General features: G+C 35.9%; 1 protein-coding gene across 1 annotated transcript in view; it reads right to left on the bottom strand.

Moving 5' to 3' along the window:
- LOC124356842 (ATP-binding cassette subfamily G member 4-like) overlaps positions 1-19,671 on the bottom strand; it is a 95,680-nt gene extending 76,009 nt beyond the window's left edge. Inside the window, 1 exon segment of the mRNA XM_046808090.1 lies at positions 19,460-19,671. Within this exon segment, the coding sequence (XP_046664046.1) occupies positions 19,460-19,646 (187 nt within the window). The 5' untranslated portion in view covers positions 19,647-19,671.
- Between the last annotated feature and the right edge of the window lie 8,065 nt (positions 19,672-27,736).

Raw genomic sequence — 27,736 nt, 5'->3', positions numbered from 1 at the left:
TCTTGTATGTAGTGTACAGCAATATCTCTACAATCTTTATTAATTTTGAAAACAACTATGTTTTTTTTATTATTCTCGCTTTCATTTAGCAACTTAAGCGAAAAGCTTATGTTGGGACAGATTAGAAAAGAAAATAGCGGGTAGTCTTCCTACAAAACTTTCCCTGTAAATAATAAGGACCCAGGCAAGTCTTCATGAAATTCTACTCAGATTTCACAGCTACACTCAATATAGCAATAAATAAAAAATCAAATCAAATTATTTCAAAATTTACAAACAAGCATGGTATACGTAATATGCATGCAATTAGTTCCACATGGGCCATAGAGGCTTGTGCGTGGTGACGAGTCTGTTTCTAGCTGCTGTGCACAGCGGTATTATGCTAGTTATCATTAATAATAATAAACTATTTTTTAAAAACAATTATTATATATCAAATCTAAAATAATCTGTGTAATTTGTAGGCCACAGACAACTTTAATTATGCCACAATATCCAATAGTCTAATTATTTTATATAAAAGACCATAAAAAATAATGTATGTCATTTGCTATTGTTTAAATTATTAAATTGAACAAAATTAATTACTAACGATACTTAGGTTAAATTTGGGTTATTAAAGGTGTTTAAAACCATCAATAATATTACAGCTACACTACCCAATAATATATTAGTCATGATTTATCTTGATCTACGAAACACATCAAAGAAACTACTTCGAAAGAGAAACTGTAGTCATCATTTCATTGGCTCTAAAAGTCAACTTCTATACATTTCCAATTATTATGATGTGAAACATTACATAACTTGAATTTGAACAATTTCTTTGTAAATTTTAAATATTTATTGTGTTTGGATTCTTTTACATACCGATATAATATAACTTTTAAAGTTAGTAATGTTCTGTTTTTAAGGGATTTAACATATAATTTAATTCACAGCATAAAAACAGTCTAATTAATAATGATGCCATTTTTTTGTTTTAACAAGGTACATTGGACAATACATGTGATTTAAAAACTGTTGTTGTTAACAAAATACTTTACAAATCAACAACTGTTTCCAATTTTAACGTTTTTGCCAGGTCTACACTATATGAGATACCATTTGGACTGTAATATAAAACATGATCCTCATGTATATGTTTCTGTACAAATTAATGCGTGTTCACAGAGCTTTAAGCAATTGCACAAGTAACTGAGATTGTGGTATTGTTCTGACACGTACAATTCCTGTGTTAGCCAATACCACAGTCAGTTGCTGTGGCTAGTTGTCCCACATGGTTTATGTGCCGTGTACCGCACGCTGCACTGTTATGGCTTCCTGTGGGGGTCGTGGACTCAGTGACGTAACCCTCGCTTCGTGTCCGTCACTGTATTCTTGCTCATTCAAAAAGTAACCCTTGGCAAACGTAGCAGTCTTAGAAAACTTGTGCAATTTTGAAAAATTATATTATTATTATTAATGAATTAAAATGTAGTTGCCCTAGAGTTGTGACATTGTTTTCCGAAAGGTGATAATCCAAATCCAGTGACAAATGCTCCATTCTCTTAAAAAAATTTACTGACATAATCACAATCCAAAAGATGAACACTTGGAAACCAGTCTGTCAATGACGTAATGTTGCCAAAGAGACATATGTTATAAGAGATCTTAATCGGTTTTAACTAAAATGGCAGTCTCTTTTAAGATGGCATTACCTAAGATTTGAAAAGACCTAAGATTTTTAAGTTCTTCACTCAGCCATTGCAATTACTTCGTGCGTAAATCATACAAGCCCCCATATAACCCCAATAATATGACTGACGATATGAGAAATTTCGCTACTATTTCGTAACTTTGTCCCACAAGCCTTTTTACACTTCCTGTACTACATCTTGTGCCTTTATTTAATTTTATTATATATAATAAAGTATTTTCGAAACCCTGTTACTCTATTGGTTAGAATTATGTTGCTCCAACGGTCCTGGAACTAAATTTTTAGTGGTATAATTACCTAATTGGCACGTGTATCAATCTTTTCTATCTTGAACTTTGTAGCTGATTACTCGGTTGTCGAGGAAGTTCTCGCGCGCCTTTTCCATAAGTAAAATTAACATTTTTCGTGTTATAAATTAGCCTTTTCATGCAAGACATCTATTTTGAATGTATTATAAAGTAAATTTGTAAATAGTAAAGTAATTTTACCTGTGATTGTTTTATTTGCCAGATAGAAAAATATATAGCCTATTTAAAGTTATACTTTTATTTAACATCTACAAGTGGTGCTTGTAAGTTTTATTTACCCCAATTAAACTTACAAGTAACATTTGCATGTCAACTACTTATTACTACGACCTTCAGAGATTTCCACCCCCATGTGTTTCGTCCATTCGGTAGAATCTAATCTTCGCCGTTTGACTTCTGACCTCCTTAATCTGACATCCAAATCAACAATACAAACTTAGACTAAGTGTGGTTTTTCAATGACAAGTTGAAGCCCATTATTGCAGTGAGGCAGGGTGGGAAGCAGAGATGGGAATACTCTACTGGGTGAACGGAAAGAAGAATGGCGATTTGTAAGATCTCGGGATCGAGGTATGGAGTCATTATGACGCCCTTTTGAGGCCGCAGTGGGTAAAGTCGCAAGTGGGAGTATGCTAATTAATCATAGAATAGTTTGAATTCCTTTAGAACTGTAAACTGTGTTGTTTGGAACTGTATTGTAAGTCGAATGTATCCATTATTTCCACTTGTTCTTTTAGAATAAAACAAATAAATAAAAGGGTAATTTTGTTAAACCGTGTCTTGGAAACGTTTGAAATTCTGTTTCACAATACATTTTAATATTTCTTATGGATAGTTAGGCCTATATTTTGTAAATACTTAGAGAGTACGCAATACAAGCATATATGTACACTAGCAAGAAGTAAAGCTCTTCAATTGATGACGTAGTTGTCGTTTGTATGATTTATGATAATGGTTCATTTCATAAATTAAATTAAAAGCAATTATAGTATTTAAACAAAAGTCACTATAACAGGTCTTGCTGCAAGTATCTGTAGGGTCTAAAACACTTAGCTTCTGCTACATCGTGAATTGCTTTGTTGCTGCATGTAAGAAACTGTACAACACTGACATTATGGTCTAAGATTATAGCGCTGATTGAGTTACAGTTGATTTCGTGTTAATCAAAAAGTTGACTTACGACTGTGAAGGTGTCTGCCGACCGGTTCCCGTTGCTATCTGGGTTTGGATCTTGTGTTTCATTACATCTTTAGCACTGTAATTAAGATGTAGAGCGATGTAGAGGAGGGACAACTTTCTACACGTCTACATCGCTATTTTTAACTTGAGTATTACAGAACTTCTAAAAGATTGTAGTACTTAAAGCCACAAACACAAAATTAAAAGGTCCACTCTTTCATTAATTGTATAAGAATGTTGTGATGGAAGTAAGTTTCCGAAACGAATTCTTACAAGCCACAGCCTTGTCAGTTATTGCAGTCAGTTTTTGTGGTTTAGCGTGAATGTTCGTTCACCTTCACTTGGAGACTCTGATTTAAGTCAGGGTTCACCTTGACTTCACTGAAATGCGCCTTGATATTCTTTCTTTATACCCAATCCGACCGGAACCAGTTACTTCCTTAATAAACGGACTTGACATACATTCCTTATAATAGGAACATTTCGCCCACTTTTAACATATATGCACAAGGTAGCCGATACGATATCCCAGTGATTACAATGGTGTAGCAACAAGAACAGTGTTACGGTGCAGTCTATAACGATAATGACTGGGAAGCGCGGCGGCTAGCGAGCAACAACACAACTCTCTAATGACACTCTTCCTCCGTAACTAACGAGCATAAACGCCACTAGCTGTAGTTTGCATTTCCTAGCGAGTTAGTTGGCGTTGCGGTTTATAAATACAGTAGTTGCTGCAACAATAGTCTAGTCAGTCTCGCCACAACGTCCTACCGCTTCCACTAGGTCTCCTTCGCGTGCGCTATGGTTCTTGTTTCCCCCGTAAACAAACAGCTCCTCCTCTTGCAGGAGTAGCGACAGTCTACGCACAACATCCTACCTCTCTCACTAGGCCTCTGCGTGCGCTATGGTTTTTGTTTCCCCGGTAAACAACCAGCTCCTCCTCTTGCAGCAGTAGCGACAGTCTACGCACAACATCCTACCTCTCCCATTAGGCCTCCGCGTGCGCTATGCTTCTACTCCTTTCCCCGGTAAACAAACAGCTCCTCTTGCAGGAGTAGCGACAGTCTACGCACAACATCCTACCTCTCCCATTAGGCCTCCGCGTGCGCTATGCTTCCTCTCCTTTCCCCGGTAAACAAACAGCTCCTCTTGCAGCAGTAGCGACAGTCTACGCAAAACATCCTACCTCTCCTACTAGGCCTCATCGCGTGCGCTACGCTTCCTCTCCTACCTTACACATCATGAATATCCTACAAGCGCAGGGGTTTTTATAATTAAGTGCAATTTCATCTATGTTTTGTCCAAAGTGAACAAAAATTACTATTTCCATAAACACGCGCCTATCATTCTTCTGCCTGAAACAGTGATAACTATTTATCTAAATACGTGCATATCGACCCTCTAGCTGATGGAGGAGGGTCGTAAAATGTCGAAGATGCTCGGTGAATATTGTAGCCTACTGATCAGAGGCAACGTGGGCTGGTCGGTCGGTACATTTCCAGGTCGCGCGGACTTCAATATGAACTTCAGTAGGCGGAACGTAACAGTCAGACGGATCAGATGGTCTACCTAGACCGACCACTATTCCAGTTGTCAGAATCGCTTGCATTATAACGAGGTCAAATTGCGCGTTAGAATACTCACCACCTCGTTATCTTTATCGGAGAACTAAGGCTTCACTGAAACCCCACTATTACTTGAAAAAAAAATTGAAAGCATTCCCCTTCCCTGCTTTATTACTTTTAGAACAATCTTGTTGTTGCAATAGACGAACTCAGTAAGAAGAACTCACACTCATGCAGATAGTTTCAAACTCAGGAAGAATGTGAAAACCACTGTCTCAACATTGTGTGTGGATACTTTTTGGAATTCCAGTGGTATAGACCTGTTCAATCTGTCCACTTTTGGACCAACTGCCTACTTGGACGGCGATTATGTGCTGGGTATGCGATCTTGTGGCGGTTTGTCATGCGAGACGATGTGCTTTTTGCGGCTTTGAATAAAACTGGTTGGACTGTAACACAAGAGGGGTCGTTCGACACTGATGAGAAATGCCACAAGTATGATAGGTATATCTTACGGTAAAGGTCAAGGACGTTCTAAAAGTAAGCGATGACTTACATATCTCACATATCAAGAGTCAGATAGCGCGTGGAATCTGTGAGTGGACTTACACGCCATGACACTGATTAGTATAAGGTTAACCGGTCACTGACGGTGGCTATGATGAGACATATGTTGTCAGAAAAGAAATATATCACCTAGTATTATATTTGACGGTTTATCCTTCAGTGTTCTTCCCTCAATGATGTACAAAGTACGCATAGTTAAAAGTCTATTGGGCGCTCCAAATGTTCTGAAAAGATAAGTGATGGTCGACTTCTAATTTAATTCTATTATTACACATGTGTTTTTATTATTAAAATGGACGCAGTTTACTTCTACCTCCATGGATATTTTGTACGTATGAATTCAATTAACCCCGAATCAGAGGAAGAATAGTACGTATTGCGTTTCAATTTTCATCAATGAAATAATCACTAGTTATTCAGATTTTACAGCTGAGGCCAAGTCTTCTTGGACTTGAACGAATGCCAGGAATTGTGCATCTGGATTCAAAACGTTGATTATTTTGGATAGAAATCCACTTTTCAACAACAAAATGTTCAACTAATAACCATAATGACAACTTACTGTTACCGGAAATTAGCGATTCGTGTTTTATCTACAGATACTTTTTCCAATGATGTGTCATTAATTAATTTTTTTCAACAGCCTACATAGATAACTATGGGTCATTTATAACGAGGAAATGTTGCTTCTCTTTTGATGATTTGGAGCGTTACGTTGATAAAGATATTGGGCCTATTGACCTTTAATTTAATTGGATTTAAGGTATACACGAATTTCTTTCGTGATTCTGAATATTTAAGCTCCAAATAAAGCATTATAAAGAAATTGAAACTGCCGATAAGAAAGGGGTTTTTATAAAACTGTTATACTGTCTTGCTTACAAGACGAAGAATTGACACTAAGGCTCTTGAAATTAAATATCATTCATTAGCAGAAACCCCCTCCAACTCGAACTTTAAATGCGAACCACTAATGGAAGGTATGGTCCGATTAAGAAATCACGTCAACCAAACCAGCCCAGAATATAATTACCCGAATAGAACATTACTTTAATATGGCGTATAGCATCATTAAGTAACCTGTAAATCTCAAGGCACATTAGAATTATTGCACGGTGTGTTACTTCCTTCTAGATGGAAAAGGTTTAAACCTGATGCTGATTATAGGGTGCCCATCGGTTGCTGGCTATTAAATGAAGTATAGACTATTAGTTTCTCATTATAATTGACGGTACGCCGCGCCGCTCCTCGCCGATTCCTGACCTTCACCACGATCTCGGTGCTGTGGAACCAAATTTGTAATTACAATCTCCGATATGTTACCTCCTTTCGCATTTTATTATGTAAAGAAGATGCTGCGTGAGGTGTTGCGCAAAGCAGGCGGCGGTCTTCAGTTATCAGATGACATTTGGCCGCAGTATATCAACCATGGAGACATTCACTAGTGTGCTGATTCACAAAACAAACATGTAGCGTGAAGCTCTGCGATCACCTTTAGTTTTGTTTTAGGCTAGCTGTAACCTGCGGCTCCGCATCCAACTCCTTGCTGAATAACGGTGATGTCATTGGCGCATTCTTGAGATAGGTGATGGTCACTGGATATCCACCTACTGATCCACATAAACATAATTATTGGACTTAAAAGTAAACGATGGTGTTCAGTGCCCTGAAGTCGGTTTTTATAATCACCGATGAAATAACTCCAATTTATATGCAAAAACATTCTCGACTTGGATTCTCCAAAAACTCCATAGAACTTTAAACAGCGCCCGTAGCTTTGTTAAGACCATTAATGGTGTAATATGACGGTCATATAATTTTGAAAAGGATTTAGTAATTCCTCTTACTTCCTCTTACCTCCTTACGTACCTCTTATTTCAGGGTTCATACAAAACGTTAACACAATCGAGAATAGTAAGTAACCTTTTATAGAAGCAGACTATAAAACTTAAGTATTTATATTAAGTTAAACTCCTAGAAGGGATATCTGCCTAATTCACGGGGCCACAAGGGCATCATATAGCAACTTACTGGAGCCTTATACAGAGTGTCCCAGAACTCTCTACCAATATTTTCAGGTATTATTCATGGAGCAAAGGCTAACCAAAATATCATCTTCTGACTTTCTAAAACACAATAATTACCCGAATAGCCACAATTTTATTTTTCACTAAAAAATTTTTTAATTTTATTATTAAAATTTGTATTTTATTTATTATATATTTTATTAACGGCTTCTTTAAAAAAGTTGAAATTTGGCACATACCTTGATAACGTAAAGTACTAATTAAAGAAAAAAATCAATATATGTTCAAAATGGTGGCTTACTAAAATCGTTAAATAAAATATCTTAAAAACGACATGTGATAAAAAAAATGTTAGGCTACTATTACTAAATTTTAGTTAGAAAATTTCATTACGAATCCAACGATACAAACTATTATTAACCGATTTTCCTAAACTTGGTATTGTTGGATTTTTAATAAAGTGTCCAACTAAAATATAATAAACGTTACTTTTTTATCACACGTCGTTTTTAAGATATTTACATATTTTTAAAGATTTTGGGAAGTCACCACTTCGAAAATAAGAAATTGATTTTTTTCTGTAATCAGGCCTTTACGTTATAAAGTTATGTAACAAATTTTAACTTATTACAACAGCCGTTCTCAAATTAAAAAATTATTCAGTAATAAAACAAAATAACTGCTATTTGGGTAACTATTGAATTTCGAAAGTTTTAATATGATGTTTTAGTTTGTTTTTGGTCCATGAATAATACCTGAAAATAATGGTACAGAGTTCTGGGACACTCTGTATAGTAGTTAATAACACTATTTATCATTGATGTTTACTTCCTCTCGAAGTGCTTGAAATGTCCCACTTCTATCTTAAACATCGAAATCTGTATTTATGTTCTTTTTTCGATTTTATACTCGAATGTTTATTAATAATATCTTAAAACAACAAATCGATACAACCGTTCCCAAGTGATGCTCTTACACATGAACGGTGTTTCGTTTGTATTTATATAGAAGGCTTTTCACAACAGGTAGAAGTATGGTACATCTATCGATGTACGATAGAACATCGATGGGTACATAACGTGTCGCATAACAGACTTCCCTGAGATTGCATGTAAAATGTCAAGTCTATATCTCATTTCATTAGGCTGCATTGTTACACACGTGTCACATGTTAAAATGCCATATGGGTGTACTCAGTTTGTTTACAAATTTATTTATTCTGCGACTTTCTTGTTGTTATCATGTTCACCTGTAACACCAATGCAAAAATGTTTGCTAACGCACAAAATAATCCCATTGAATGACATGCACCATCATCGAACTCGATGTTGCTTATATTCCAAATGAACCTTTTTGAAAAAAATTGAAATTTATAGGTTAGTTTGTTCTCGATACAGCGTGCGGACAGACAGAGGTATATGAAATCTTTTCAGCCCTCGAGTAATAGACCTGATAACTCACACCCAATTAACCATATCGGGCGCTTAAGATCTAGAAATAAAATACAGTAAACATCCCTTTGGTTTAAAAATTAAATTTAACACAATTTAAATTTTTAAAAATAGCCCAAAGTTGTGTTTAAATCTTATATCGACCTTGCGACTCAGTTGGAAGAAGTAGATCGATTTTGTGACAACTGAAATGTCAGTATAGTTTATTTTAGAAAAACAGGATTCCGGCTACATTTTTGAACAAACCCATTTTTCTCTAGGCCCATAAATAATGGGAGTTTTGAATTTTTGTACACCATCACATAGGAACTAAAGGACGTTTAAATGGACCAAATCTACCAAATGAGTCAATGAACTAAGAGGAAATATTTATAGTATCAATTTTTGTATAACTTTCAACTTACATGGGTTTTTGGGACAGTTATTATTTCCACCAAACCGTTATATAGAAACTTACTATAGTATACACGTATATATATATATATATATATATATATATATATATATATATATATATATGTATATACATATTGGAAATTGGAGCGGTTATGGGCCCCAGAGGGTCATGTTTGGTGAAGTCATACAAATATTTGTGTGAGTACTATCATGAGAACAATTGAAATAGGCAAATTTTATATAAAAAAAACTTACCTAACAACAAATAGCTCAGACCTTTTAATTCCTTAGATAAACTAGAAAATTTAAGTAAGATTTAGCTAATTTTCTTCTCTAATTTCCCTTATCTTTTAAAATCAGCCTACTTGTCTTTATTTACTTGTAAATGTATGGAATTGAATCTGTAAGGATCTAGCAATAATCAATTGTACTACTGTATGTGATTATCCACGAAAATAATTCTCGCCAGAAGTAGTATTACAGAATGAAGTCTGGACATCCGCAATACGCGAGAAACGCCGCAGATGGAAATATTAATGTTAACTCTAATAACGTATAATTATTAAATAGCATTATTGTGTTAGTAAGCAAATTATTCATCAATCTATCAATATAACTGAGAACAAAGAACTAAAGAATTCGTTTACGCTAAAGAATGCCACGCTAGACATATTGCTTTCAGTATGGGAATTTACTTCACTAAGAAAAGTCGGTGCTTTGTAGCAAAGCAATGCAATATTATCATTATTTAAATAATCTAAAAATTAAAACAAAAAATATTTTTTTTAATTTGAAGCTGATGTCATTTCTATTTATAGAACCCACGAGTTGTACTATTGTACAGAGCCCGTCACTTGACAATGCAAAGAGCAGAAGTAGGTTAGAGCTAATAGCAGACAGAGCCCAGAACTGAAAGGTGTAGACTGGAATACCAAGAGCTTTCATGGCGGTGGTGGCGCAAGCTGCGATGCTTTACTGTCGTCTGGTAGGACGCAAAGAGTTCACGAGGTCAAATAATAACGATCAAAAACATCAAGGATACGTGTATTTGCTCATTTATTTACCTAAATAATAGTAATTCTTTATTGAATTACACAAGAAGGCGTACTGCAAACAAAACGTTACAAGACGACATAAAACGCGTATAATTCAATCACCATTCTGACTGAAACGCTCATAAATGTACTAACGGATGGCACAGACTTTCATCCCCTTGTCCAGCCAAGGTCGCCTCGCATTTCGTATTGTGAAACTCAATAGGAACTCCTTCGTCGGAGCAATGGCCACTGAAGGCACAGACTATCATCCCCTCGTCCAGCCAAGGTCGGCTCGTATTTCCTATTGCAATACTCAATAGGAGCTCCTTTGCCGGAGCAATGGCCACTGATGGCACATACTATCATCCCCTCGTCCAGCCAAGGTCGGCTCGCATTTCGTATTGTGAAACTCAATAGGAACTACTTCGCCGGAGCGGCCACTGATGGCACAGACTATCATCCCCTCGTCCAGCCAAGGTCGGCTCGGATTATCTATTGTGAAATTAATAGGAACTCCTTCGTCGGAGCAATGGCCACTGATGGCACAGACTATCATTCCCTCGTCCAGCCAAGGTCGGCTCGGATTATCTATTGTGAAACTTAATAGGAACTCCTTCGTCGGAGCAATGGCCACTGATGGCACAGACTATCATCCCCTCGTCCAGCCAAGGTCGGCTCGCATTTCGTATTGTGAAACTCAATAGGAACTCCTTCGCCAGAGCGGCCACTGATGGCACAGACTATCATCCCCTCGTCCAGCCAAGGTCGGCTCGGATTATCTATTGTGAAACTTAATAGGAACTCCTTCGTCGGAGCAATGGCCACTGATGGCACAGACTATCATTCCCTCGTCCAGCCAAGGTCGGCTCGGATTATCTATTGTGAAACTTAATAGGAACTCCTTCGTCGGAGCAATGGCCACTGATGGCACAGACTATCATCCCCTCGTCCAGCCAAGGTCGGCTCGCATTTCGTATTGTGAAACTCAATAGGAACTCCTTCGCCAGAGCGGCCACTGATGGCACAGACTATCATCCCCTCGTCCAGCCAAGGTCGGCTCGCATTTCGTATTGTGAAACTCAATAGGAACTCCTTCGCCGGAGCGGCCACTGATGGCACAGACTATCATCCCCTCGTCCAGCCAAGGTCGGCTCGGATTATCTATTGTGAAACTTAATAGGAACTCCTTCGTCGGAGCAATGGCCACTGATGGCACAGACTATCATCCCCTCGTCCAGCCAAGGTCGGGTCGTATTTCCTATTGTGAAACTCAATAGGAGCTCCTTTGCGGAGCAATGGCCACTGATGGCACAGACTATTATACCTTCGTCCAGCCTAGGTCAGCTCGTATTTCCTATTGTGAAACTCAATAGAAGCTCCTTCGCCGGAGCAATGGCCTCTGAATCCAACACGGAACACTGTGATCAACAGTATATGGAAATGTAAACAGCAACGACCAGGTAAAGGCTGGTTTGTACCTCATATGTGATTTTAATACGAGTATGTATTTATTCTAACTGATACTGCTCTTAGCAATTTAACTGATACCACAATTTCAATATTATAGCAAACTCCGCATAACATTATCCCGTAGAAAAAAAATAAATCTGTTAAGTTCACAGTTTTTTTTTTATGAAGAATAAAAAATTCCTATGAAAATTACTCTAAATGGCTGTTCCAAGTGAAATGAACACCGTAGTGTATTTTAAGTTTATTTTATACTTCTAACGTGATTTATATTATTCATTTACACAAACTACAAGAATATTAGACTAAAATACAGAAACGTTAATTTTATCGTCAGCATACTATTCGTGTGCCATATGCAGCAACTTCATTAACATGTATCACAGATATTGAACAACTGGGAATTGATCCCTGAGGAACACCGTATCTCAGTTTGATTTGTGAAGATACGTGATCGGCAATTTGAACATTGGTTCTGGCCTTAAGATAATAATATTTGCGCCACTTTTTTGGTATTATATAACATCAATTTAGCTACTTATGACATCAGTAGGCTACTTATGATAAAGTCAAGTGTTTAAGAAACATCGACAAAAAATGTCCTTGTATTTTGATCATCAATATCTTCCACAATCATACTAACAAGATCCGCAATCGCATTTATAATTGACATTCCTGATCTGAAACTAAATTAGATACTGCATCGAATATTGAGTTTTTCAAAAATTGTTGGAAAGTTGAATCTGACCAGGTGCAAAAGAATTTTGCAAAAAAAATAGAAACAATATCAATTTCCTGTAGTTTTTTAAGCAAGGGATCAATCTTCGAAAACTAGGGCCATGCGTTGAACTTTGAACACTGGAATCACCTAAAGAAGATTTTTTATACTTTAAGGAGATATTTTAGAGTTGAAAGAAGAGTTAATCACTTCAATCATCGGACTCAGAATGTGATGTTAGCACAGTTTAATTAATAACATTGATAAGCGATTCATAAATGTTTTCATTGGTTTTATATGAAATTTGTCAGACGACATGAGTTACCTCTTCTGCAGCCATAACAGCCATCAACAGACATTAGCTGGACCATGTAATTTGCATGATGAAACAGGAAATGCATAGAAATGTTACCTCTGTTCTGTCACGGAGGAGAATAACAAATTAAACTCTCCCGCCACCATCTCCGTCAGTTTTAGTTGTACACTTTTAAATGTTGTAAAGTTTACATTTTTATTAATTATTAACTAATTTGTTTTAATGTTTATTGGTTTTGAGACGTTACACGTTAGTGGTCTACACGTCTTTCCTATATTCTGCCTTTAGGTTAAGAAAAAGTTACAAATACTAACTACGCTATGGAATATCATTGTTACTTTGGAGAATAATCGGAGTTTACCTCTTTTGACAAGAGTTTCAGGAGTTATTTAGATACTTGACTTCGGGCGGTCTAATGTTTAATACCATTTTAAAGGACAGCAATTTTAGGCACAAAAGAACAGCTTCGTAAAGAAAGTTAAATTTCTCCTAAATGATTTTAAAAGGTTTAAATAATCATTGACTGTTATTTAAATTACAACGAAACAGGCTGAAAAATACACGTGAATTAGTTTTGCAATTATTCTTTTTATTACAAATACTTAACGGCCATTGGTGGTTTGTAAGAGTTAGTAAAAGTACAACACATGAAGAAAAAATACGTTTAAATCGTTAATTCTGTAAAAATGCAGCGATTGAAGGTTTTTTCAAGTTATTGCAGGCTACACTCGTCTTGTAGGAGCGGTACCATTTGGAGCGGTAAGATACGCATTTAATGGTACACTTTTTTTTAGTTTATCCTCTAACTTCGTCCTCATAGTATCGGTGTACTCATTTGACTTAGTATAAGACGTCTTTGATCCGGGAAAGTCACCGATGAATTATATAATAATTCAAACCCATTGATCTTTCCTACTTTGAGGTCGCCTTCTACCTTTTATGAAACATTTCTCATTGAACGCCTTTGTCCACAGGTGCCAGCCACGTAATTTGTAATTACCGCAATTTCGAGATAATTACAATAGAAGGATAACAGCAGCGGTGCAGGTCGCATGTAATTGCCTCGGCACGAAGTAGGAAGAGGAGATTCACTCTCTTTGTTACTTGAGGTCAATGGCCTCCGCCCGGTGTGCAGGCAAATGCAGTCCAAGACACACATTCAGACTGTCAATCTACTGAACCGTCTGCATCAAATTTTCAGAAACTGTGTTTCGGTTAATATGGAGTTACCTGAAGCTCTACATCAAAGCTATTGTCAATTGAAGTCCAATCCATATCCCAGAAATACTACATTAAATCATTTATTCTTTTAGACAACACGTGCAAATGTATTAGAATATATAATGATGTCATGCAAACAAGAATACAAAGTTGTGTGTTTAAAGTAAGGCAAAGTAACACATTGGTTCTAAATTCAGGTCAAGATGAACACTAAGGCTAAATATGAAAGGTTTAATATTAATCAAAAATTATGACTAAAAGGAAAGGTTTTGACCACATACTAGTGGTATGAATCTATGTCCTCCTTATCAGTTAGCTCTTCAAAAGATTTTATCTTTTATTTTTTCATAACTTAGGAGAACTTTGAATAATGCTGAGCCGTTGCAGACGATTGTCAAATGAGCAGGCACGCTGCCGCAGAAGATCATTCTAGATCTGTAAAAGAATCTCTAGAGAATTCATCGGAGAGAGGATGTTATTATGGTACAAAGGTCTATGAAATGTGAGAACATTTAGATTCCTGAAGGAAGTTTTGTAAGTGATATGGGTCTAGTGTACTTATCAAATAAAAGCTCTACACGTTTTTAAAGCACACATACATGCTGCAGCAGAGTCCTGAGCGACGGTGCAACAAGTCCCCACATTGGAAGACTTCGCCTAGTCTATCGTGCAAGACCTAATTTGACCAAAATATGTCGACCTCAACCGATAATTATCCTTATACTTGTTGAGGTAACACGTCAAGAAATAGAAAGCAGCAACTCAAAGATGCAGTTAATTTCTCTATATTCATTTATCACGATTTTTTTTATCTGTATATTTATTAACGCGACCTTGTATTATTAATTCAGAATGCATTGATACTGGCTTAGTTATACAGTGGTTGTAGTACCGAATTCAATTGTAAACGACTGTGAAGCACTGAAAATTCCTAACTCGGATGGATGCAGATTGCATTGTATGGACTTCAAAATCAACTATCGCCTCTCAGTCTCCACCTGCACACATAATTGCAGAAGAGACACTGCAATAGAAGCAGTTCAACCTTGGTCCTGTTTGTAACGAAAGCCGACAGTCACTACACGTACAAGGAAGGAGTGTCGCCCACTGGAGTTCCATTGTCAGCCCGGCTTGATGAGATATTGGAGGTCACCAAAGTTCAAGAAAGTGGGTCAGGCTTGTGCCGGTCATCTCTTCAGTCTTGAGCTGGGTGCCTTACGCGCTTGTTTGTTCGTACGTTCGCATTGTTTTGTTATTTAACCTTCCAAAATATTACGGGTCACGTCTCTTCCAGCAATTAATGGAAACAACATTTGTTTCATTAATTAACTTGTGGTTCATCAGGACACTGATGAACCACAAAGCATCATGATCGCTTGATCTCTAATATGGGTATTCCTATATTAATAATTTTGGTTTAGGTACAAACATACGAATTACTAGGTTACACATTTGTTTCTATAATCTAATATAAAGCTTTTAGGGAAGTATTTGCATAAAAACATGTTTCTATCTCTGGAGCTCCATCGTTTTGAGTGAAAACTAGTTTTATAAGTGTTTCTGCCTAAAATACTTTGTATACTCGTACATCATTCATTGCTAATTTATGTTAAATCCCGTTGTTTCATGCCCAACATTAGTTGAATGGAAAACGGGTTTAGCTCCATGAGCTGAGTTTGTGAATTTATTCAGTTTATACAGTTTTTTATACAGAATTTATACAGTTTGTTCGTGTTAACAGAGCGGGTGATAGCATATTACATGACAAATTTCATGTACTAACAATGTTACCATGTAAGGCATTCCGATTGTGCAACGCTAGTATTTGGAAACTGCTTAATCCTTATCAGACGTTGATTACACATTTGCCTTGACTTCTTTCTTGTTAGGTTCATTATCAGACGTTTCAGATTAACGTTAGAACATTTTAGCCAAACGAAATATTTCATTCTCCTAGGTTTTTATTTAGATTACAAATATATTTTTCACGTCATAATCCTAGTGAATTTCAATAACTCTTCATATACATCTTCACTTCTCGCTTCGAACCTATACTCCGACCATTTCTGTCGGAGGTTGTTTGCATGCGAGGGCTGCAGACACAAAGTCACTTGAGGAGGGTCACGAATCTTATTGACCTTTTTAGTGGGCCAAGGCCCTCTTTTGAGTGAATGACCCCGACTGGACGAGTGAGGTTGACCACTTAGTTTTTTGCGTAACAAGTTTCATATGCGGACATCTCACACAACCTTGGTATAAAAGATAGCTGTAATTAAAGCACGTCCAAATCCACATCTTGTAAATTGAGAATTTTAAGTACATTTCTAACCTATTTACTCCACTGTGGTTCTATACATAAATCTATTTGTGTATCGAGATTGCACCCAGAAATCTTAACAGATAGTTACGAAAATCGGAATAGAAGTTCGTAACTCTAGACGTCCTAGTGATTATGTGATTTTAGCCAAAATTGGCATGTACATGCTATGGAATGAGTGGTGGACCTTAAAAGCCAAGGGCAACTACCCTGTATTAAGGCTGTATGGATATAAACAAGGGCCAGTTTAAAGTATTATTGGAAAAAAGGGAACCAGTTCACAGAGTTAAACCCGTTTTAAGTAAAGTTGAATATCCATTTTGTGAATCCACTGAATTTGACATTCATAAAATGTGCAAATAACGAATAGAAAACCAAGAACTACTTTTCAATGAAATTGGTGCAACTTCCCTGCCAGTCTCAAATATTGTTTAGCATACAAATTATCACAATCATACTAAAAGCAGAATGCTGACCAAATGATATTTTTGAGGACTCTTAGAGCCAAGTGAGGGATTTACATAGAGGAAAACTTTACGTACAAAACTTTCGACATATCTTGGATCGCCGATTTCCACAAGCCTAAAGCCAACTCAAAAAGATTCTATTGATTGGAATGACCCACAGGCTGGAAGATCACCTAGGATTAGAATGCCCGGAAATCGGAAACTACGAGATATAGGAACTTTACATATACCGGAACCTACCACAGTCCGGAAACTGCTAGAGAATAATTTTTTTTTTTTCAAGTATAAGGATATTCTAGAATTTGGTGATCTCAGTGGTCGGGAGTTTCTTCCAATCACCGAGACCTTCTAGACACAAGGAACTTCCTTAGAACGAGACATTCGGAATCACCGAGCTCTAAAATACTTCCAGATTCCGAGAGCTTCTAAGACTGGAAGCTGCCATAGCCATATATAATTTATAGATCTGCATCTCTTAGAGGGTGCACCATTTGAATTCGAGAGCAGCAAGTTGAGAGAAACCCAACCGAAAATTCTCAGTTATAAGAGATTCCCAGAGACTGGGAATTCTTTAGCACCTGGAACACCTTAAGTCTAGGAGGCCCTAGATATCAAGGTATTCTCAGCACTAAAATTCCCGTAGGTTAGATATTTGAATATGGAGGAAGTAGATCACTTTTAGAGGCTGGGAATTTCCAGAGACTGAATGCTTCCATGCGTTGAGATTTCTAGGAGAGTGAGAGCCCTTAGCAGAAGTTTGCTATGGGCTGGAAAGAGGAGAGAGAAAAAGAGAGAGAGAGAGGTGGGGGAGCGAAGACTCCAATACATACGCGTATTGTTCACTGGATACAGACATTCCTAGTCAGTCATATTTAAGCGGCCCTAGAACTGAAGATTTCTACAAACTAAGAAATGACAGCTTGATCCTTAAAGAGGACGGGCTGTTTCTGAAGCAGCAAACCATATAATCAGGAACCAGTTTGCTCGGATGTTTCAAATCTCAAGGAAGGCAAACCTTCCATTACAATCTATCTTAATCATGTGGTCTGTGACTAAAAAGAAGCTTTTATTGCTTTTTGTTCTACATACTTGTTTTTACTATAATAATCTTGAATAAAGAGCATGGCAGACCTTGGCTTAACGACTCTACTCGCTGTTAGTGCATGAGTCATAATGATGATCACTTTGAAATTGCTGTAATTCCATTCTTATATTTTTTTTGTAAGGACGGTCATATGAGAAAACCAGTTCTTAATTGTTTGCCATAATTTACCTGTGTTTTTGGAACAACTCTACTTAAAAACGGATTAATTCCAAAAATAGGTTTGAACACAAATATGAATAGGGGAAAAATACATTATATGAACAAATCTATTTTTCACTACCAAAAGTAATGCTACATTTTTCGGAACTGAGCAACATGTTGAAGAAAGATTAACATTAATTTGAGTACGAAATTAATTGTTGAAAACACGTACAAATATTGTACTGGTGGTGGAAATATTACAGATACAGTGACATCTGTGTCTGTAATTGTTAATAATCAAACAACATAACCGTTAATAATCATTAAAACTTGAAAATTTATTGTACCACCCAAATATGAATCCAATAATTCTTATGGATTTGACAACGAAATATTGTTTTCAGTCGTTAGCCGCTGGATACGCTAGATAAATTCTAAATCTAACATCCGTACTGTTTTTAAGTCACCAAAAAATATAATAAGTTACTTAACAAAACTAAAACCAAAACACAAACAAGAGGAAATCGAGAATGTAATAAATAAAATTGACTCTGGATGTAAAAAGACATATCAGACGTACATATAGACTGTGGAAACGAGGCTGAAAGAACATATTTATAATTATGAAAAAGGAAACCTTGAAAAATCTAAATTAGTTGAACATGCTATTAAGGAAAATCACAGTAAAAATGTTGAATCATCAAGTGTAGTTTTAAAGAATCTTCCTGGACTAAAAGAAAAAAAATTTGGAAGTGCATGTATGACGGTTTTGAAAAATAAATGTATTTCACAACCTTCTGTAAAGTTTCAGTTCAATGTTTCTACCATTAGTAAAATAAGAAATCCATTTAAAAATTAAGAATTGCTAACCATATTTTTCCACGTATACTTTTATAATTTATTAGTTTTTTTGGTCTTTACAATTAGTTTTAAATTTTATTCTATTTTATCATATGTTCTTTTCAATTTTATACACATATTTTCTATTAACAAAAAAAAACGCTTTTAGTAATAAAATAAGCTGTGGAAGAAACAAATATGTTTTTTTATACTAAATACTTAGGTGACTTCCATCAAGCATACAAAGAAGAAAATGAAAAAGCCTTATAGACATGAATTTTTATGTTCCCCCCCACATTGGAGTGGATTTGGCATGTTTATGAGTTATTAATTCCATATTCACGTATATTCACATAGAATATTATTCAGTAATTTCGCTGTATTTATCGGCAGAGGCCTATTGACTCAAAGAGACGCCATAAAGCTGAAAAATTAAAACAATAGTTGACTTTTACACTGGTTTTTACTTTAAATCTAAGAATTTTCGAATTTCTTTTTCCTAACTTACTGAGAAATATTACATGCTTAGCTGGAGTAAGGCAATCATGAAATTAGTTATTCAACTTTTTACAGAATAAATTCTATTCAGACAGATTTCCAATATGCATTCTTTTAAGCTTCTCAGTTTTACTCACCATTCCTGCCTTGGGGCACGGCATAGGTGAGATCGGTAAACTCGATGTCTACCGGTGGCCTCTTCAGGAGATGTTGTTTGGTCTCTTGAAGCTGCACGCTCTCCAGCGCGCTGCCCGGACTCATGGTCCGTCCTGAAACACAGACAATCACAGTGTCACTCTGGTTCAGCCAAGCGTACAAATTCATTATAAAGTCTTAGTTGGATCTTAGTATCAAGATTTGACAAGCACTGTGTATCCAACCAAGCCCAACCAAATAATTTTGTAAGGTATTCTAACCTACGTCAAATCCAAAAACAGCCGTGAGGTGTTCTCACAAGTTAAGTGTTTCGGATATCACTCCGTCATCAGACTACAGTAAAAACTGTTTCCGCCAAATGACTTCGTTTTTGAAGCTAAAATCGAATAACACACACAGGAAAAAAGTTATTTCACATGGACGCATTTAATACCATGTGGCGGTCTGCTGCTGTGTCGTGTATATGTAGGCCTACAAACCTTTAATGCGTCCTTGTGAAATAATTGTTTGTTTTTGTGCTGTGCTATGTGATTTTAGCTACAGAAACGTTGCCATTTCGTGGATCCAATTTTGTGCTGTAGTCTGATTGTGGAGTGATATCCGAAACATGTAGCTTGTGTTAACACCTCAAATTTGTTTTTGGATTTGAAGAACGAAAAAATACCTAATAAACTGTCAATTTAATCCAAAAATGGGCATTACCAATGAATTCAAATAAATAATTTACATTCTCTTTCTGACTTGTTTTGTATGGAGTATTTTCTAATTTATGAATATAAACATTAAAGCGGGTGTGAAATTCCAATGAATTGATGGTTTATTCATTTTTTTACAGGAACAAATAGATATGCATACAGTATTTAATTTTTTTTAACCCATACATTTCGCCAAATCAGATTTAAATTTTGTTTTTCTACCTAGATAAAAGTATATTTCCATAATACCTGCATATTTAAAATCTCCGGCAACATCACTAGAAGAAGCTACCACTTGTACCATCTCTTACAGGGTACAGTTATAGAGATTGCATTGTACTCTAGAAACTTGCACTATAAAGGATGACTGGTCTGGCTAGGTACAACTAATCTATGGAAGCTATTTATGTATAAAAAACGCCTATTTTTCGAGAATAGTCTAACTGGCCTAGAATATCCTTCAAGGTTCCGCCAAACCTTCCGAATACTCAGTTCTTTAGAACAAACTGAACTTTGGAGCTTGAACTCTCTGAAATCACCATTCTCTGGTTCAACTGTACCTCTACGAATCTCTACCCTTTAACCTGGGTCTTAAACGTAATCTGACTCCATAAGAAAATTTTTAAATTGAAACTCTTTCAGTAATAATTTTTATCGTATAATTATAGGAATACACATGTGCTGTTCCTGTAAAAGGTGTATCTTTTAATAGTAAAAACGTACATTTTAAGTTATTTTCTGAAAATCAAATAATGGTACTTAAAACGCCATAACTGTTTGAATGAGCGTTAATAATATCTATAATTGAAACTGATCTTGAAATTCTACAACCAAAAAAAAGAGCAAAACAATGTTGAATATTGATTTATGGGGCTAAAATTAAAATGGCCACGAGAGCATCATTGTGGATGTACATTTTCAAATGCGATGCTAGCACTATTAGTATTTTTGCTTCTGACTTGGCCCAGTGCTATTACATATTAAGTAGAAACACCACAGCATTTCACATAGTATTGAAGTCATTCTTGGAAATCTGACCTTGAACTCGATGAAGTGACGCAGTTGGGATCTACAAAGCGTTTTTGGAAAGTTTGACTGAGTTAGATGATTCCCATACCTTGATTACAATGATAAAATATTGATTTAACAGTTTAAAAATAGTAATTCTACTAAAATCAATTTGCTACAGAATTTTGCTACTATTGTTAATGTACATTATACGTTTTGTGTCAGTATCATATTTTTGAGTATGACACAAGTGCATACAACCACAACCCTTTAATGAACTGGGTTGTCAAATAAAAGACCACAAAAATGCGAAAAGACCGGTTGAGATACGAAGTTCGGCTTACAACCAGTTTCCTTGATAATAAAAAGTTGCAGGCCTAAATAACTTAATACTCGCGCAATACCCCTCGATTCTAGAAAACCAGGACACACCCCGAACAGAATGTCAATAAAATACAAGTATATTTGCATTTTACCTAAATTTAAAATATAATTAATTTTAATTGTTCTCACTCAGGACGAAATTACATAAATTATAGCCGAGAACCATACGAACGTTTCCCTTCTTAATATCAATGTTGTAGTGGTGAAGGTAGACCATTCTTGATTACTTAGAATACATATGGAAAGTCATGTGCAGTTCCATAAATTCTACCATAGGTATTATACGCAATCCACACTGAATGTTTAAAACCTACCAATCTCTGAGATAAGACGAAAGGAAAATTACATAACATGAAAATCTAAATCAGTAAGCTACATGTATATGATAACATACAAACAGCTATTCTAAAGTATACATTTAATTAACTGTCAATTTTTTTATGCGTAATTTCTAACTGAACAAATACAAATTAGTTCGTTTCATAAACTATTACCTCGATGCGTCTGAGATATTCTACATTAATTAATAAATTGAATCTAATGTATAGACTTACATTAAAATCGTGGGAAAAGTAAGTAAAACTGTATAAGAAAAACAGTTCGTACATATATTGAATACATGTTCTTTTCCGTATATTTATGCTAATAGAAGTAGTCCTACACCATCTAAACCTTAGACCACCTGATTTAGGGACCTACCGGTGGCTAAACCACATGCCGCGCCGTTTCGATGACAATAAAGAAGTTGAATTGGTTTCCCATTCGGAAAGAAACCAGAACTAGAAAAATGAGTAATTACGGTACGTAATTTTAAGCGCCACATTAAATTTGTTACATTAAAGTTTAAATTTGTTTTAGTTCAATTAACTTTGTTTCATCATCAACATTAAGTGATTACGGCAAATCACCGAAACTGATTTACAAATACATCCCAAGGCTTATTGTAAATCCAATATACGATACTATTGACGATGACAGGCAGTCACAGAAAACACAAGCCCTTAAAGAGCCACTTTCTTTTCGAAAGTCGTAGCCCCCCCCCCCCGCAGGTGACCGAGCAATAGCTAGTGAAGACGAAACAGGTTTCTTTCGAATCAGGAGTATGCTCAATTATGTGTTATTAAAGCGCTTATGCATACATTAAGAATATACATTTTTCACTAAACTAGTAACATTCCAATCTAATTACATAATACAAGAATGGGTGTATTGAGTGAATTTAAATTGGACATAATAAAGTAAATCTTTGCAGAGTCAATTATTGAAAGATATATTATTTTTAGCACGTACAGTCATTGTAGTTCTGAATAATTACTAGTACTAGATATTATGGCCAATACACTTTCCCTACAGAGCTATGGGAGACAGACGAAAATCGGACTTTGATCGTCGGCGACCCGAGAAATCACGAAATCATGGTTTCCTTAACATGGCCATCCCGCTGTGTTTATAGAAGGAGGAAACACTGTCGAAAGTGTTACGCCTTGTAACAGACGGCATAAACCTTTCGCAACACCTCTGGGATTGTGTCTGCGTCTCCCCTTATTCATTCGCAGACTGATCCATTCACCTGAACTCTTTCCGACAGCCGCGCTAGATTTATCACGTCCCAATCTGTCTTTCTTCATTTCAGCTAATGCGACTTTGATTGTTTTAAAACACTTTCTCTTTGGACTGATTTATCTGATATTAGTTAAATTGACTCTATAATTGAGCTTATGATTTTATTATTTAAATTAATTCATCCCACATATTTCCAACTACAAAACCGAATCTCACCAGCAATGATACACGACGATAGTTTCCTACATCAGGCTCCTGGAGCCTGCAGAGCAAATCTGCAACCGGACGTGGGATAGTTAGGTTAGTACACACTCTGAATCGATTTAACAGACATAAGGTAGGTCCGAGTCTTGCATAAGTCGGCTGTAGAACGTCACAGGCGTGGCCGAAGCCAGCTAACTGATCGATATGCTTACTTATTTATTTAGAACCGAGCTGAACAAACCTCTTTCAAGTTTTCAATACCAAGAACATTTCCAAACACAATGTGTACCCTGTTTGACCACCGTAAGTCATGAAATCATCCTGAAAATTTTGAAAATTAATTGTAATTACTTTAAATGAACATTGTTAGCAAATCTGACCGCTTACTAAAATAAGTTAGCTAAAAATATGTTAGAGCGGGTGGGAGATGTTTAAGCAAAGGTCACCCTTTAAAGTCTCTTAGAAAAATTGGAAAATTTTTTAATAGTACGAAATGTTAATAAAACAATACTTTTCCAAATTATTTATTTGTGGAGACGCCTGATGATGAAACCTTTGGTTTCGAAAGGCCTCGTTCAAAAAATTAATCATTTGGAAAAGTATTGTTTTATTAACATTTAGTACTATTTAAAGGTTGCACTGCTCATAAAGGCCAATTGATATAATTATGAACGAAGGAATTATCGGACGAAAACACAATACTTGGCAATCCCTTCCATTGCAGTTCATAAGACTACCTCATAAACAATGATTCATCTGATATCTGAAAGCTTCTAGAATGTAAATCACACAACACTAACTCTTGTACCCTGGGATGTCCTGCCCTCTGGCAACTCTGTCTCTGAGAGCTCCCGCGTAGGCACGTATCATAACTCCTTCCAAAGGGGTTCGGGACTAAAGTGCTCTAATGGGACTAAACAGACACGAAAACTCATCAACGGAAAAATATTTTTAGCAGCGTTTCAGTCTTGCCATCGAGTAGTTATGATTATTAACCAACTTAATTCCGTAAGAGAAATTCTTCTTCTGAATACTTAAAGAAGGAATTATATTCTAAAAGTATCTTTTTGGAATTGGTACAACTTTCCCACAGTGCAAAGAGTTGTGCGTGAAGGTTAGTCAATAACAAGTATTCTAATAAATGTATGTCTGTAATGTGTTGAAAGCTTTATAATTGGGAATGCGTTTGCTCAGTGGATGCTAAAATAGCTAAGACCCTGTATTGCTATTTGACAGTAAAACTTAGCTAAGCTCGTCGCTATAAACTATAAATAACAAAAGATAGGACATTTTACAATCTGACTTCTAACTAATTGTCTTTACGTGAAAAAAAGAACAAGATCACATGTTAAATTTAACAATTTCAACTGTTAACTCAAACGCATTAAGTAGGTAAAATATTTCAGAGCCTTGAAATGAAATTCTCGAATGAAATATGATTCACTTCTTAATTTCGTCACTTGGCAAAGTTATTCGTTCTATTTCCTGGAATGGAATTAGAAAAAAAGGCCAATATGGGATTAGTTAAAACAATTCAAACAGTTTTAGTCTGATATCCAAACACTATGACTTGAACTCTTAAAACTAAAAATAGCCTACAATCAGTACATTGTTACCACTGTAAAATACTTCATAGCTTAATCTAGCCGGTACAAACAAAACAATCTTCAGAATGTGAAGACATTCACTTTAGAAAGTAGTAGTTCATTAGGGTTTGATTAGTATCAGATAATGTTTGATGAAGAAAGCAGAGGAACTGAAGATTAAAACTATCCCGTTTGTTGAGGACGACTTTCACTCAGCTTCCTGAAGATATCCTTGACAAGGAATGTTATGGAGGTTGTTTAACAAGTCTCGGAGTTGAGCCAGCCTTGAGCGTGTACCAGGTACTGACCTTCCCTAGGCTACCGCCCCGGCCAGACCTGACTAACCTCTCTGTCTCGTGCCTGGCGCCTGACGTCCACCAGCTTCTGGTTTCTTGTGTTTTGATCGGTTGTGACTTGCCCACTGACATGATCCGGCTACCTCAATAAATATTTAACCACTCAAGTATTCCGATTGCGATTATACCAACGTTTTGGAAAATAAGGGTCTGGCGGCACTGTAGGATTCTCGAACTTCGAACACCTTTCCGCCCTTAGTCGTAGGGTTATGGGAGATACCGCACGTTAAAAGTACAATAATTGGTACCTTAAGTATCCAGGAGTTTGTTTTTAAAGTGTCTAGGTTTTAATATATAAATGATAAGATAATAATAATAATTCTTTATTGCAGTAAAAAAATAACAAAATTGTATTGCAGGCGTCATTTCATAACATTGATTAAAAATACATAAACTAAATCTATCTTAAGTTATCATAGGCACAGTCAATTATGTATGAATATAAATGTATGAACCCAATAATACATTGTTGGATCAGAAACAAGATCAATAAAGTTAGAGATTTTTTTGTCTAAATAACCAATAATCATAACGGGAAACCCCTAAAGCGTTCTTATGCGTATATTAATCAAATTTTTAAAATAAGACTAACTTTATCTGGAAACAAACGTCGTAAATGTGTTTTCGATTGCTCTTATGACATTAAAATGAAAATATCTGCTTTTATGTAATTCTAGCATTTGATGTGAGTGTCGTCGGTTCTAACATAATATACCAAGAGTTAAACAAGAAATTCTCATGAACGATAGTTGCATGCTAACGATACTGAAAACTGTAGTCACATGAAATCGGGTGTGACATATTATCGCTTTAGCAGCAAAATCAAATTTTTCAGAATTATGATTAATCGTATCTTAGAATTAAAACAATTATATTTTATTCGAAATGTATTGTGAACAGTAAAACTACAGTTAGACAAGTTCACGACTTCCTCATGAAGAATTACGGCTTCTTTCAAATCATTTAAAACACATACAAAGATATTCACGAAGCAAATGTCAAAAATCTGTAATGAAAACATTGATCCTGAAAACCCAATTCTTGAGCTACTCGACTTAGTGATGGTTTCGCCATAATTCTGCACGCCTGGAAGGGAAGTCATTATAGTACCGAATATGCCAGAGTTGCAGTGCTACAGGACCGGAGTTCCGCATCGCTGTTTCGCACGTGACAGAGATGCGCCTATGACCTTTCCTGCGACCCTGAGACGAAAAGATGTCAGTCAGCTCTGCGGCTTTTGGCTGCGGTTTTGCAAGTTTGTTTCCCCATTGTCATTAATGGATGAGCTCCATTATAATTTCACACTTTCTTGACGCCCAATTTATAATAGCAGACACAATTAATGTCAGCTTCAGTCTATCGTTGATGCTGTAAGGTTGTAACTGTATGGAAAGTAAAGGTATGAAAGGTTCCTCACAGACTAATTCAAATGTTGTGTATTGAACTGAAATTTGTATTATGTAAATTTTAATAAATTTCATGTAGAATTTGCAACCAGAAAACATACAGCGGCATTAAAACGTATAGGGACACAGAAATAACGCGTTAAATTTTCACTCTAACTTATACAAACGAAACCCAATACAAATAAATAATGTATTTAGTTTGTGACGCAGTCACGACTCTTCAACTCCTCGAGGCTCCGGCCAATGATAATTCAGAGAAACGCCTTAAATCTAGGCCAAACTGCATATAATATTAGATAAAATGAAAATTGTAAGAACTTAAATTACGACAATAATTAAAAGGCTAGCAGCTATATTCATTGTGGGCACCTATTACTAATTACACGAGCCGAATAAAAACAAACTCAAAAAGTTTAAGATAAAGCGTTGTAAAAATTATACATTACGTAAAGGAGTCTTCCAAGAGCGTTGCCAGGAAAAAATTTGGAGGGGGTCCAGAAAACATATTTTTCCGTAATGGACAGAAAGTAAGGTCCCATTTTGTTCCTTAAAAAGTTCCTGACTCGTTTCTATGTTGAGAAAAATCTTTCAGCAGTACATGCCAGTAATACTGAATTATTTACGTAATAATAATCTTTTACTAAAAAAGTAATTGAAAAAATTAAAATTTTGGGGGAATCCGGACCCCTTGGACCCCCTCGCTGGCTACGTGGTCCCTTGGAGTCTTCAAAATTACGTGTGGGCTTAAAAAGTTTTCCTATAAGAAGGAATTTAACCTGCTTATTAGCTAATTTTAATAAATTTTTAATAGACCTTATAAAATTATATATGTTTGCATATTTATCATCCCCAGTTCAAGAGCTGTATAGGGTTACTTGTTTTTTGTAAGTACGAACTTAATATTTTGTACAATTTTGTTATAGTAGGGTTACTGCACCTTCAATATAATACATAATTTGATGTATCCGTAAAATTAAGATCTTTATAAAGGTGATAAATCCTGACTGGGAAGAAAACGTTTTTCCACTTTTTTGTCAAACCAATTTACTCATATTA

This window comes from Homalodisca vitripennis, chromosome 3 (genome assembly GCF_021130785.1).
Source record: "Homalodisca vitripennis isolate AUS2020 chromosome 3, UT_GWSS_2.1, whole genome shotgun sequence".
In the NCBI taxonomy this organism is placed as follows: domain Eukaryota; kingdom Metazoa; phylum Arthropoda; class Insecta; order Hemiptera; family Cicadellidae; genus Homalodisca; species Homalodisca vitripennis.
The sequence above is the reverse complement of the archived record's forward strand: the minus strand, read 5'-3'. Positions and strand labels throughout refer to the sequence as shown.